We start from the raw sequence: 13397 nt of genomic DNA on the forward strand, positions 1-13397 counted from the left end.
TTCCGTTGTAAATATCGATTTATTTGTAAACACACGTCATGAAGCAAGTATACAATAAATAACGTCCGTCGTTAAACTTTCATTAACATGTTACACAAAGTTGATAGTACACATACATTTAAACTTTTCAAATACTTAACATCCAAAATTCACGATCGATATCTTTTATTAAGTTTACTTGATAATCGTAGACGGTCAGTACATAATGAAACAAATAATGATTTGATTTTTTTTCCTTTAGAAGACATTTTTAAGTCTCTGGATTTATTCTAAATTAAAACTTACCATGAAAGTGAAATCGAAATCATATCAATTATTGAATAGAATCCCACTGCGAAGTTATCGTGGAATTACAAACAGTAAAACTTTTGTAAGTCAAGAGAATTTATCAGCAACGCTTACTACGATTATCACTCTTATTACTAAGACATAAAGTCGTCGTCTTAGTCAAATAATTACTGAAATCTTCGTTGACGCACACATTAAGGATACACTAACAAAATATGTACCGACCGCTATCAAGATTCGTCATTGAGATATCATTTGCTATCAACCGTTTCTTTTTTTCTCGAAAATTGTATTTACAACTCTTAAGCCCGAATACTGAAATGCTACTAAATTTTCGGTTTCACTTAAATATCTTGCTATCTCTGTTATTTTATAAAGAATTGATAGGGAAAGAAATAGTTTTGAGAGCCTCTTAAAATTGATTAGCGTTTGAGTATTCGGACATTAAAACCATACCTCCATAACATATGCAAGGGCCCGGCACTGTTCAATTTACAGATTTATTCTACCAATAAGTAGGAATGTATTGCTAAAACAATTATATTTTATACTCCGGGGTCAATCAAATGCAGTAACAAAGTGAATCAGGTCAATATGCAAAGGATCTAGGTCAGATAAAGTGACCCTCAGTGCCCCCGTCACCTCGTAGTGTCTGTAATAAATTGGTTTTCATTCACGCCCTGAAGGGTAATAAAACCACGTAAAAACAAATAGTAACTCCGTTCAATTACCGAGTATGGTACAACTGAAGTAATAATGTCAATTAAGGCTAGCTACGTTATGAGAGCTCATGGAGTAATTGCGTCATAACATGGAGTGTTTATCTTTTATTTACCCAATAATATAAGATAAGATGTCCTGCCAGGCATTATTATAAAAAAAATACCTTTAAATCGATAGCAACGCCATCTGCCAAGTATATTTGTGACTGAGAACCATAAAAAACCGCCAAGAATAATAAAAGTATCTAGTAATGTAGGGTAAAGTAAGAATTTTTTAAGTAATAAAATCTATAATCAGATTATTAACTTCATTCAAGCGTTCCACACGTGTTTCTGATATAAATAAAGTCATCAAACATCGACGTCAAAACATATTGCGTCGCAACTCGCACATCGAATAAACAAAAACTAAATATTTCAATGGAAACCTGTTTGTTATAAACATGCTGCTTAGTTTTTGCATCATTTGTATAAAATTTAATTTAAATTTGCAAAGTAAATAAAGAAAAGACACAAAAGTCGCTTTTAGCCAGTAGTAATATTGTTATAATAAGACATAATATAATAAGACGAAAGCAACTTGTGCATAGGCCCACGGGCAAATGGGAAAGACTACAACTTACTCCATGAACTTTTCAGTTATTGCAAACAAAACAGTGGTTTCCTATATCTGACATAGATAAACAGTTAAATACCACTCCAGTAATACTAACAACAATACCCCACAAGGAAATAAGTTTAAAATATTTTTAACATTTCAGTATTTGCATGGCAACCAGGCAGGGACTAAGGATATCGAAAATTAAATTGTCAAATTATAACTACTATAAAAATAGTCATAATATATTCTGATAAACTGTGCGCTGAGTAAATAAGTATTTTATTTATAACATCTATCATATTTAGACACATTTATAGAATACTTTTAATACATACAAAATCCTCTTTATTCCATTTCATAACTCATGACACTCAGTAGACTATTCTAGCTTTTTAACAATAACTACTACAGGACATATCAACATTCATATTAATATTTATTTATAGTATTATTGCTTACACACATCCATTACAACCAGTAAAGATAGAAGATACTACTTGATGTAGCGACTCTATTACAGTATACATTAATTTCACTTTTGAGCCGAATACAACTAACAATATACACTTACAAACCTTCTTTTTAATAATTTATTAATACCATTCCATAATATTTAATTTATCTGTAAATACTGTTAGAGTCGCCTCATCACTAACACAACAATAAAACCTCTTTATCTACACAAGCACAGAGTACAGTTTTGAATATCAATAATAGTAATATTTACTATTTGTTCGGTTATTACATTATACAGGAGTTACATGATTATTATAGTTCATTTAACATATTTGGATGTGTGCAGCCACAGCTGATGTTCTTTAATTATTGTAATTTCAACACTTAGGCCACAGCAAAAGCAATTATAGATGCTTATGGCTGTATTATATCAATTACATTGTGATGATCACACCGGTTTGGCATCATAGCAACAACCCAATCTAAATACACCTAAGTTTTTCGAAAACAAACAACATTATTTTATGCAATAACAGAGTAACCCCAAAAACAATAATATGCAATACCTACATAATTGAATACAATTTGACAAATAAACAATGTCATTAAAGTATAAATCTAACATTTTATCTAATATTTTTTACAGTGGGTACAGTAATGGCCACAATATTGTTGAATCAAGCCTTCAAACTCCACTACACAGCAAAATCATATTTTAATTAATTGAACTATGGCCAAGTCAGGTATAACATCAGAATGCCTTAGAAATTACAGCAGCTGTTAGTCTTTCGGGCAGTCTTGTAAAACAATTTACTCTGCATTGATAGACTCTCAGTCTTGGCAACAACATCATCCAGTTTCTCTCCTCTTTCCAACACTGCCTTTATAGTATCGTGTAGAATGATCTTGGTTTCATCCAAATCATTTTGTATTTTCGTCAAAGCATCAGCTTCTCTGGGATTCTGGTATTTAGTTAAGTATTCAGGTAGGACATGGAAGTCTATCCTGTCCTCAGTTCCAGTTGGCCATTGGGTGGCTGGGACTACTGCTGTGAAATCATCCAGTATTTTGGTAATCAATGTGTGAGCCACCCTGTTTGGATACTCATGGTCAGATATGAGTACCGCTGCCAAGTTGTCTGCCCTCACATACACTTGCAACATGTACTCTCCTTCTTTCACTGACTGTCGGGAGGCTTGCTGAGTTCTTTCCACTATTGTTTTGCTAACAAAAACCATGAACTCTTGTACTGAACCACGTTGGAATATGCTGAAGCTCTGTAGATTGTATGCTGCTTTCAGGAGCGTAGCACTATTGATGCCTTTGTAAAGGACAGCCAAAGCATAGATTTTTACCATTTTGATTGCACACTATTCAGCTTCAAGTAGTCCAAGTGAACTGAAAGTAAATTTGGGGAATATAACATTATAATGAACAGTCTAAATAAGTAAAAATTTCATCATAATGGCACAATTAAAGAAAATCAAATAACTTTCTAATCATTGGAATTAAGTTAATAGCACAATTGGAATCACAATTATTACATAAACCAGTTAAATAACGATGCACCTTATACCTACTGTACTCCTACTGTCAGTATGAGTCGATACCATGCTCTATTAACCAAGAGAACTGAGATTTGTTTAAATGCAATTATGATTAGGCAAGGCACTTACCCAATTTGCTTCTCTTGTTGCTGTCTTTGGTGAGTGACACATAAGTTAATTTGATGTCCACTACTTCTCTACACTTGATCACAAAACCAAAAAAGATCTTATTTTCAAAATTGATACATTCTAATCAACTAAGACCGAAAAATTAAAGAAATATCTAATAAATCCTGACGAAATCAATTCTTTGTGCTTACGCACATACGTCTAAAAATTGTCGTGTCTAACTGTCACTGTCATAATGACAATTAATAACTAGTTGTGTGCGTTCCAACCAAAACTTTTTAGAATTTTAAGCATGTCAAATCGGATGAAATGCATTTATTTTATGTACGTACTTACAAATTACAATAAGTACAACAACCATACATTCAGTTAATAATTTTCTATATATCTGAAGCAAAGCAAAGATATCTCAGATATCTAAGGTTAGCCGACTGTTGATGACTGTTCCAAAAGGGTCAGTTCCAAATCCAACTGTCCTTTCTGGAAATAAAAAAAACTGTCAAACTTAACAGCTGTCACTGTCAAATGAAGCAAGCAAAATAGCGTTCGTATTTTTGTTGATTTGATTGTATTTTTCAGAACAAAATATAGTATAAAAAAATATGGCAGAAGGCACGGAAAAGGTGGAAAGTGGATCAGACGCACGGAGACGAATACTTACTATAGCAGTATCCACAGTTTTACTGGAAAATGGCTTTGAATCTACTGACAAAATGGCACTAGAAACCCTTACAGAAATGCTTCAATGTTGTAAGTAAATGTTTCAATAACCTACTTAATAATTTCTACAATTAAAACCTAATTACGGAGAATTAGCTGAGAAGTACTAACACCAACTTTTTGCCAGTTACTTATGTTAATAATGTTACAACATAAGTGATGGGTAATGTTACTCTTAATACTTTTAAAAAGAAAACCCATAACCAAACACTAAGTGCACTTTCACTTTACTTAATAAAGAATTAAACCTAATTAATTTTGAATAATAACTTATGCTATAGATGTATAATATTATCCTACTAATATTATGAATGCAAAAGTTACTGAGGACTTACACAGTACAGATAACCATTGTCAAAGTCAAAATTATTTATTTCAAATAGACCGGGAAGGCACTTTTGAATGTCAAATTGAAAAGATTTGGATGAAATTTTACATGGAGATAGATAATGGTGTGGTTTAACTGTCTGGGTACTTTTTACCGTGACTATGCGAGTAAAACTGTTAACAAAACCTAGTATTTAATAACTTGTTTTGTTACTTTTTAGTTTTGTGCGAAGTTGGAAATTCAGCCAAAAACTACTGTGAACTATCAGGCAGAGTGGAGCCAATGCTGGGTGATGTGATCATGGCCTTAGTAAATATGGGTAAGTTTTTTAACACACAAAGGATCTAACTAGTGGGTTTAAGTTTCTAAACTGACATGGTCACTAACACTATCATTAGAACTTAAAATGGGATATTTACCATGTTTATTTATGTCTATAAGTCTGATATTTCAGCACTGTTGCAAGCGCCATGATTGAAAATTTGTGATATCCCGTTTTAAGTTCTAATGATACAACTAGTGAGTTATTCTTTACCCTAGATAACCCTTTGTCCAGTAGTGAACATCTTCTGACTAATGAAAATGAATTTTATTACAGGTATCAGCTTACAAGGCTTGGAACAGTATGCAGCTCGTCCAAACAGACATGTGATCCAGCCACCACAGCAGGCTCCCGCTCCACGGACACCAGCAATGTTATCAGCGGGATCCAAAGCCAAGCCTGCTCCTCATATACCATTCCACCTGCCACCATTACCTGATCCACACGCTTATATTAGGACACCTGTAAGTATTCAACTTTGATTATTATAACCACATCTAGCACATATTAAAAATAGAAGTAAGGTACTGATAAGATTTAGTCAACTTGTACTTCTATGGTACACTGCGATGGTAGCGCCGTCTGTCCGATCCAATGAAAACATTCCAAAATCAACAACTACTAATAAATTAAAAATTATTTACAAAAACATTGTCCAGCGGACAAAATTGTGAATCTAAACCATTCTCAGATCCCCTTGAACACACACAAAAAATTTCATCATAATCGGTCCAGTCGTTTAAAAGGAGTTCAGTGACATACACACTTACAGAAGAATTATATATATAAAGATTGTATCTCCCTCAAAACAAAACTCAGAGGGTTGGCCATCTGAAGGATTCGGAGATACACAAAACAAACACCACTATTTACTTGCACTCACTACTTATTGTTTCTTCTTTTTCCCGCTAGGGACAGCAACAGAACTATGAGAGTACAACTTGTACTCTCATAGTTCTGTTACTGCTATGAACACCCTCTCTCTTAGATTGGCATTCAGCTATCCAATGATTTACTTTCAGTGTTAAAATTTTACATGATTGTGTCAGAACTTTTTAACCACCTTCCAATTTATTCCAGACTCATAAACAGCCAGTAACCGAATATGAAGCCATTAGAGAGAAAGCGGCCTCACAGAAGAGGGACATTGAGAGAGCACTGACAAAGTTCCTGGCAAAGACTAGTGAAACACACAACTTATTTAACACAGAGGATAACCAGGTCTTCCCATGTAAGAACCTTTACCTCTTATGTACAAATTAACTACTCTCGCGCGGTTTCACCCACTCTGCCCGGTTCCTTTTATTCATGGCGTGTTTTATAACCTATATAGCCTTCCTCGATAAATGCACTATCCAACACAAAAATAATTATTCAACTTGGATTATACCTAATGCGCTCTAACAAGGTGCGGCTGACAGATGCCAGTATGACGTTGACGTCTCTCTTTAGGGATGGACATTAGAAAAATCTTTTTTTATCGCTATCGATACTCGCAGCATACATTTAATTCTCTTGAATTTTTTTATTAAATGTGTGTGTTATTTAGTTGTGCAGTCTAACTACGTGTATATACTTGTCAAAATAAATATTTTACGACCGAGCCCTGAGGTGTTTCAGAGTTAGTTTTACAGAACCGTGAAGGAAACAAGGATATATTAGTTTGTATATGTTGGAATAGTACCACCACGCATTATCAATGGCGCCGGAAATGTCTAGAAAAATGCCTACTACATATTTCTGCTCAGATAATGTCACTGTGGTTTGGGCAGAGAGAGCCGCGTCTACAGTGGATTTACCCACATAATTAAAGGTTTTTTAAGAATGATAATTGAACGACGCACGATTTTCGTTTTTTATTCTAAAAAAAACATCGACTACCTATCCATCGTAGCCGTACATCCCATCACTAAACACGACTATGGCTTTACGTTATACGCATAACACTTTACTTTATTTTTCATTTCATTAGATTTTAATTGAATACTAGAACATTCCGGTTGGTTTTAATTTAATTAACTACGCATCCGAATGATTTAACATAATACGAATGTGATACAGCTAAAATATTAAGGCATAATTTTTAAATCGCAGCATCTTTCAAGGGTGATACGAAACGTTACTGAATCTGTCAGCCGCACCTTGTTAGAGCGCATTAGGTATAGTAGTTCCAGAAATCTGCCATTTTGTCATAAAGGAGTAACAAACAGACATACAAACTTTCGCATTTATAATATTAGTAGGATTAATAGCTTATTTGTTTCTTGTTTTCAGTAATAGCTTGCAAGCCAACATTTCCTGCATACTTACCATGTCTGTTACCAACAGATCAAGTATTTGACTTTGATGAATTAGAATATCACTTCCAAGTTGCTAATAGAACTGAAGATATGCCAGCTGATAAAAAAGGTAAATATTTTAACCAGTTTCATAGCAGGGTTGTTACGAATATTCGCATCCGCATCCGCAAATGCGGATTATTCGCATTAATTCAGACATCTGCATTCGCATTCACATCCGCATTAATCAATGCGGAGTTTTTGCGGATGTAGATTGACAATTTCACATCGAAAAGTAACGACTTGTAAAGAAAGTGGGCGGAGCCAGATTGGCTCGTGCTTCGCGTTTGTTTTGGTAATGGCTAACTTCATTCGGTAAATGACGAATAGGAACACACTTATTAGTTGGTAACAAGATCAGATCAGACAGGTTTTGTTTGTCCTGTTTTTTCTCGTTGATAATTTTATAGTTTCAGTGATTAGAGACTTTACGTGTCGTTTATTAGTCTTATGTGATTTAGGAAATAAAAAGTAAATTTAAAAATGTTTATTCAGTTATTTATGCACTCAAAATCCGCATCCGCATTCGCATCAAATCCGCATCCGCGGATGTGAGCTTCAAATAATCCGCATCCGCTACATTTTCGAATACTTAATTTTTTTCGGTGTATTTCATGTAACTGAATTACAACCATAAGTCTGATTCAAGGAAGAAAAAGCGGCTACGAAAACTAGGGATGCTCTACTATTACTCTTCCATCAATCAATGTTGATCACTTTTCTACTATACCCTTTGCGCTATAACAAGGTGCGGCTGACAGATGCCAGTATGACGTTGACGTCTCTCTTTAGGGATGGACATTAGAAAAATCTTTTTTTATCGCTATCGATACTCGCAGCATACATTTAATTCTCTTTAATTTTTTTATTAAATGTGTGTGTTATTTAGTTGTGCAGTGTAACTACGTGTATATACTGTTAAAATAAATATTTTATGACCGAGCCCTGAGGTGTTTCAGAGTTACAGTTTTACAGAACCGTGAAGAAAACAAGGATATATTAGTTTGTATATGTTAGATTAAGTACCACCACGCATTATCAATGGCGCCGGAAATGTCTAGAAAATTGCCTACTACATATTTCTGCTCAGATAATGTCACTGTGGTTTGGGCAGAGAGAGCCGCGTCTACAGTGGATTTACCCACATAATTAAAGGTTTTTTAAGAATGATAATTGAACGACGCACGATTTTCGTTTTTTATTCTAAAAAAACATCGACTACCTATCCATCGTAGCCGTACATCCCATCACTAAACACGACTATGGCTTTACGTTATACGCATAACACTTTATTTTTCATTTCATTAGATTTTAATTGAATACTAGAACATTCCGGTTGGTTTTAATTTAATTAACTACGCATCCGAATGATTTAACATAATACGAATGTGATACAGGTAAAATTTTAAGGCATAATTTTTAAATCGCAGCAACTTTCAAGAGTGATACGAAACGTTACTGAATCTGTCAGCCGCACCTTGTTAGAGCGCATTAGGTATAATTAAAAATATTTTGTTGATAGGTTTTATTTACCTATTACTATTATATATAACTATTTCTACACAAATATGTTATTTTTGTTCTTGTTACAGAACAATCAGACAATGAAGGAGACAACATGGTTGACGGAGACAACCCAAGTAGTTCACAAATGGACAACCCTGATGCAAGTATGGCATCCAGCCCAGACCGAGGCAAATCTGGCGGATAATTTATACAAGAAATTACAAAATTTAAGATTAAGGACATATTAGTATTTAAATAAAATACAATTTAAGACAGTTTGATGTTTTATTTTAGTTTTCCCCAAAAATACATGCAAAGTTTAGAATTTTGTGAGCTTGCTTTTTGTCTGTGAACTCACTGTTTCATTGTTCTTTATTAGAATAAAAATGTTTTATATAATTTGGAATACAAAATTATGTAAAAACATGCCAAACAATTTTATATGACTCAATTTGGGCTAAAGGTTAAGTTGCACATGGAATCATTGAATGGAACTGATTCAGATATTATAATCTTTTGTGTCAACAACTAGGGTTGAGACTGAACTTGCTGTTTATGCTTCCGAATTATTATTAAGTGTAATGCAATCAATCAGCTTGTATTACTAAAACAATAACAAAAATGGTAAAAAATGGAAACAATCATGAAGAAAAAAATTACTTTATTACAGCAAATCACTTGAGTAACTCAGAGTTGATAACGGGCAACACTTTGATGCCGTCCCTATTGACAATGGTCACTTGGAAGTTGGGCAGACTGACAAACAATCTTCTGTGGACTTCCTTCACACACAGCTTCAATATTTCATATGCTTCCTCCTCAGTAGCATCTGAAAACAAGTATTGATAAATATTAATCAAATTGTTATTACATTAAATGAGAGGATTAGACTTGACCTAAGAGACTAGATTAGTAAGGTCGACTGACAACCACTAAAGTGCACAGGAAGCCTTTTTGGGAGGCTAATGTTCAGTGGTGAACGTCTTATTGACAATATAAAGATAATGATGAAAATATAAGCTTTTCATATCTATTTAATCTTTGTACACAGTATTGTCATACATATAATATAAAATAAATAGATTATTGATATATTACCTTCTTTATAATAGCGGTCCATGATACTCAAACTGAGATATCCACCATATCCATGGCAGGCAAAGGGAACTTTCACACTGGACGCCAAATAGTCCATGAAGTACAGTTCTGGACCATTTTCCTTATCATAACCACCCATCAATACATTCACGAAGTAAGGGGTCTGAAACAATATCAGATAAATAAGTATTAATCGTTAGTAGTTGCAACATTGTTATTTGAACTTTCAAGACATGCACTAAATCCTTAAGGGGCAGGTAAAGTGCACATAAGCATAACAACACCCACTTTTTACCAGTTCATAATCTCAAGTAAGTGAAACATGAGCAGTTTGTACCAGTATGGATAATTCTCAAGTAGGGCTCCTCCAGTACGTGATAGAAGTCTCGAAACCCTTACTGGGCAGTTGCACTTGAGACTACTCAACCAACAAGACAGTTTATTAGAATTATCTAACTGGATTTGTTAGGACACTTGTTAGACATATACTTACGCTGCTTCTCAAGTATTCGGCGAGATTCCTTCGTGTGAAGTTAGCCGCAGCAGTGGGTCCGAGCTCATAACCGTTGCGCATTTTGTACAACTGGATATTCTTAGCGATATATTCGGCGAACTGAGTCGAGTCCCCTTGGTCACCAATCACGCCCATTATGAGTTTATCGGAAATCTTGTGGATCTTATCCTCATCTAAAACATAAAAACACAATAAATATCCAAAGTTATTAATGAAACAAGAAATATTCAGGAGTCAAAAACCGCTAACTCACCGTCTTTCATCACCATAATACTGTGGCTATTGCTCTGGTCAGCGGCTATCATAACGAAATCCTTACACTGTATTCCTAATAGACATTGCAAATTAATGTTTGCCATTTTGGTGAGAATAAATACCAAAGCTCTCTAAAATACCGCAAGAATAACCTACGATGATAGTGCAAGCAAACTTCAATTCAACAAACAAACTTGTCAAATCACCGAGTGTCACAGATTATAATTTCTATTCAAACCTATGGTTTTTGTTTATGGTCGTTTATGGTCTGTATTTCATATTTGATAAGCAAAAAGACAATGTATACATTTTACAACTAAGCAAAAAGTGGCCGTCCAGCACTATGGTCATTGACAGACAGTAGACGTCAAATTGACAGTTGTACTGGATGTGATTGTGGAATGTGGACTTTAAAACACGAGTTTTTAGCAAAATTCAATGAAAAATGTATTAATTTATTAACCAAATTACATAATGTTTAAGAAAGTAGCGTTAGGTATCTCAGGAGGCGTTGACAGTGCTGTAGCTGCACTTTTGCTCAAAAGAGCTGGTAAATATTATGATTCAACTATAGGACTATTTTTAAATGGTGCTAATATCATCTAAATATAATAATAATATAAATTTCAGGATACCAAGTAGAAGGAGTATTCATGAGGAATTGGGATAATAATTATGAAGCTGGATTTTGCTCAGACGAAAAAGATTTTGAAGACGCAACATACGTGTGTCGTAAGCTCAATATTCCCTTGCATAGAGTTTATTTTATCAAAGAATATTGGAACGAAGTATTCACAGTAATACTTAAAGAATACGAGACGGGTCTGACGCCAAACCCGGACATACTGTGCAATAGATATATTAAATTTGATAGCTTTTTCCAACATTGCAGGAACAATTTAGGAATTGATGCAATTGCTACTGGACACTATGCTAATACATCATTTGGTCCGTTTTTAGAAAAGTATAATGAAAATGAAGGTATGTAGACAATACCAGAAGATAATATATTCTACACCAAAGATCAAGAACATTTATTACTAAAGTTGTTTACAATAACCAAATTCTAACAGGAACCATAAACTAAGCAATATGTTTCATTTTGGTTTCAGGAGTTAGGCTACTACAGCCTACAGATAAGCACAAAGATCAAACATTTTTCTTATCACAAATAAAACAATTTGCTCTCAGAAAATGTATGTTCCCCATTGCTGGGTTACTCAAGAAAGAAGTGAGAGAGATAGCCAAAGCTGAAGGCCTGTTAACAGTAGCCAATAAAAAGGATAGTACAGGAATATGTTTCATTGGCAAAAATAAGTTTCAGGATTTTATTGAAGAAGTAAGTACATATGCATTTTATATACCTTAATATATAAAGTGTAATTGTAGTTTTGAGATCATGCAATTTCTTCTATAATACTGATTTTATAATGTATGTGAAACCATAGTTTAGCAGCTACATAGCCATAATTTCAGTTTTATATTTAATATAGATTCAAGATTGACTTGTGATTTATTGATGTATCTTAGCTAAGAGAAATCTAATAGTGCTTGAATGTGGTTATTAATAAAATTAATGTTGCTATTTTTTACAGTATATCCAGACCAAGAAGGGTCTATTCATAGACATAGATACAGGACAAGTAGTGGGTGAACATGGAGGTCTACACAAGTGGACTGTAGGCCAAAGATGTGGTTTGCCTAATCATACAGGACCTTATTTCGTATTCAAGAAAGATTTAGAAACAAATAATATTTATGTGGTATGTTGACAATTATTTATTCAACTGTTAAGAATATATTCTTACATATTTAATTACCCCCCCCCTGCTCCTTTTCATATTTCTCAATCTCAGTCTATCTGTATAAATGCCATAACAACTCATAAACTACCAAATGGATTATTTCTATAGTGTTTTAAATGATTGTTTATAACGTAATATAGTTATGACCACATACAAAAACTGCAAAAAATAGATATACATAATAAATTAATGTATTCTTAATTCCAGGCATTGGGTACCAAACATACAGCTTTGTGGAACAATATATGTTTCACTCACCCTCCACATTGGATACACAGTGAACCAGTGGCTCTAAGTAGCAACTCTGTATTGGAGTGCTACTTTAGGTTTCAACATACAAAACCTCTCACACCTTGCAGAGTAGTCAACAACAGAGAGGGACTCACAATCATATTACAAAATAATCTAAGAGCCCTCACTGAAGGCCAGTTTGGTGTCCTTTACAAAGACGGAGAGTGCCTTGGCAGTGCAAAAATAAGAGAAGTCTGTCATAATTTAGATTTTAGCAAAAATGTATGAATGTTTGTTGTTAAATAAAGTTGTTAGTGTTTTCAAATCTATTTTTACATCAATTTTATGTCCTAATAGCTAATGCCCGCGGCTCCGCTCGCGTGGATTATTGAGTAAGTATAAGCAGCCTAAGTTACACCTTAGTTCATCAGCTACCTGTCAATAAAGGTCTCGTCAAAATAGGTCCAACTATTTCAGAGATTAGCCAGAAGAAACAGATAGACAAGAAATTATGTGTGTTAGAAACAATTACGTAT

The 13397-nt window shown here is 34.0% G+C and overlaps 4 protein-coding genes across 5 annotated transcripts; 2 read left to right on the forward strand and 2 right to left on the reverse strand.

Annotated features, from left to right (window-relative positions):
• LOC126910790 (synaptobrevin homolog YKT6) lies at window positions 1-3976 on the reverse strand. 2 transcript variants are annotated; one of them, XM_050694470.1, is made up of 2 exons: window positions 3740-3976; window positions 1-3465 (listed from the first exon to the last, which is right to left on the reverse strand). In XM_050694470.1, the coding sequence occupies exon 2, from the start codon at window positions 3423-3425 to the stop codon at window positions 2829-2831; it is 597 nt and encodes a 198-aa protein (XP_050550427.1). In that variant the 5' UTR covers window positions 3426-3465; window positions 3740-3976; the 3' UTR covers window positions 1-2828. The 2 variants fall into 2 exon arrangements, with proteins under 2 accessions (XP_050550427.1, XP_050550426.1); XM_050694469.1 differs by having other exon boundaries at window positions 3744-3975.
• Window positions 3977-4246: 270 nt separating this feature from the next.
• Window positions 4247-9233, forward strand: LOC126910789 (transcription initiation factor TFIID subunit 8). Its single transcript, XM_050694466.1, has 6 exons — window positions 4247-4493; window positions 5012-5110; window positions 5390-5577; window positions 6194-6344; window positions 7388-7522; window positions 9045-9233. Exons 1-6 carry the CDS (start codon window positions 4346-4348, stop codon window positions 9161-9163), a joined length of 840 nt encoding a protein of 279 aa, XP_050550423.1. The 5' UTR covers window positions 4247-4345; the 3' UTR covers window positions 9164-9233.
• A 371-nt stretch (window positions 9234-9604) lies between these two features.
• LOC118281880 (proteasome subunit beta type-2) lies at window positions 9605-11034 on the reverse strand. The gene is made up of 4 exons (XM_050694467.1): window positions 10824-11034; window positions 10550-10743; window positions 10057-10219; window positions 9605-9787 (listed from the first exon to the last, which is right to left on the reverse strand). Exons 1-4 carry the CDS (start codon window positions 10927-10929, stop codon window positions 9633-9635), a joined length of 618 nt encoding a protein of 205 aa, XP_050550424.1. The 5' UTR covers window positions 10930-11034; the 3' UTR covers window positions 9605-9632.
• A 154-nt stretch (window positions 11035-11188) lies between these two features.
• LOC118281881 (mitochondrial tRNA-specific 2-thiouridylase 1) lies at window positions 11189-13186 on the forward strand. The gene is made up of 5 exons (XM_035602649.2): window positions 11189-11375; window positions 11456-11806; window positions 11938-12164; window positions 12421-12588; window positions 12838-13186. The coding sequence occupies exons 1-5, from the start codon at window positions 11300-11302 to the stop codon at window positions 13147-13149; spliced, it is 1134 nt and encodes a 377-aa protein (XP_035458542.2). The 5' UTR covers window positions 11189-11299; the 3' UTR covers window positions 13150-13186.
• Window positions 13187-13397: the final 211 nt, after the last annotated feature.

The sequence above is a fragment of the Spodoptera frugiperda genome, chromosome 6 (genome assembly GCF_023101765.2).
Source record: "Spodoptera frugiperda isolate SF20-4 chromosome 6, AGI-APGP_CSIRO_Sfru_2.0, whole genome shotgun sequence".
NCBI lineage: Eukaryota > Metazoa > Arthropoda > Insecta > Lepidoptera > Noctuidae > Spodoptera > Spodoptera frugiperda.

What these genes read in the sequence shown, in the direction of transcription:
- LOC126910789 (XM_050694466.1), top strand. Translation starts at nt 4,346, where the DNA reads ATGGCAGAAGGCACGGAAAAGGTGGAAAGTGGATCAGACGCACGGAGA. An exon ending in TACAGAAATGCTTCAATGTT is followed by an intron (nt 4,494 to 5,011) that starts GTAAGTAAATGT and finishes GTTACTTTTTAG; the next exon opens with TTTTGTGCGAAGTTGGAAAT. An exon ending in TATGCCAGCTGATAAAAAAG is followed by an intron (nt 7,523 to 9,044) that starts GTAAATATTTTA and finishes TTCTTGTTACAG; the next exon opens with AACAATCAGACAATGAAGGA.
- LOC118281880 (XM_050694467.1), bottom strand. Translation starts at nt 10,929, where the DNA reads ATGGCAAACATTAATTTGCAATGTCTATTAGGAATACAGTGTAAGGAT. An exon ending in CCGAATACTTGAGAAGCAGC is followed by an intron (nt 10,220 to 10,549) that starts GTAAGTATATGT and finishes ATATTGTTTCAG; the next exon opens with ACCCCTTACTTCGTGAATGT. An exon ending in GGACCGCTATTATAAAGAAG is followed by an intron (nt 9,788 to 10,056) that starts GTAATATATCAA and finishes ACTTGTTTTCAG; the next exon opens with ATGCTACTGAGGAGGAAGCA.
- LOC126910790 (XM_050694470.1), bottom strand. Translation starts at nt 3,425, where the DNA reads ATGGTAAAAATCTATGCTTTGGCTGTCCTTTACAAAGGCATCAATAGT.
- LOC118281881 (XM_035602649.2), top strand. Translation starts at nt 11,300, where the DNA reads ATGTTTAAGAAAGTAGCGTTAGGTATCTCAGGAGGCGTTGACAGTGCT. An exon ending in ACTTTTGCTCAAAAGAGCTG is followed by an intron (nt 11,376 to 11,455) that starts GTAAATATTATG and finishes TATAAATTTCAG; the next exon opens with GATACCAAGTAGAAGGAGTA. An exon ending in TTCAGGATTTTATTGAAGAA is followed by an intron (nt 12,165 to 12,420) that starts GTAAGTACATAT and finishes TATTTTTTACAG; the next exon opens with TATATCCAGACCAAGAAGGG.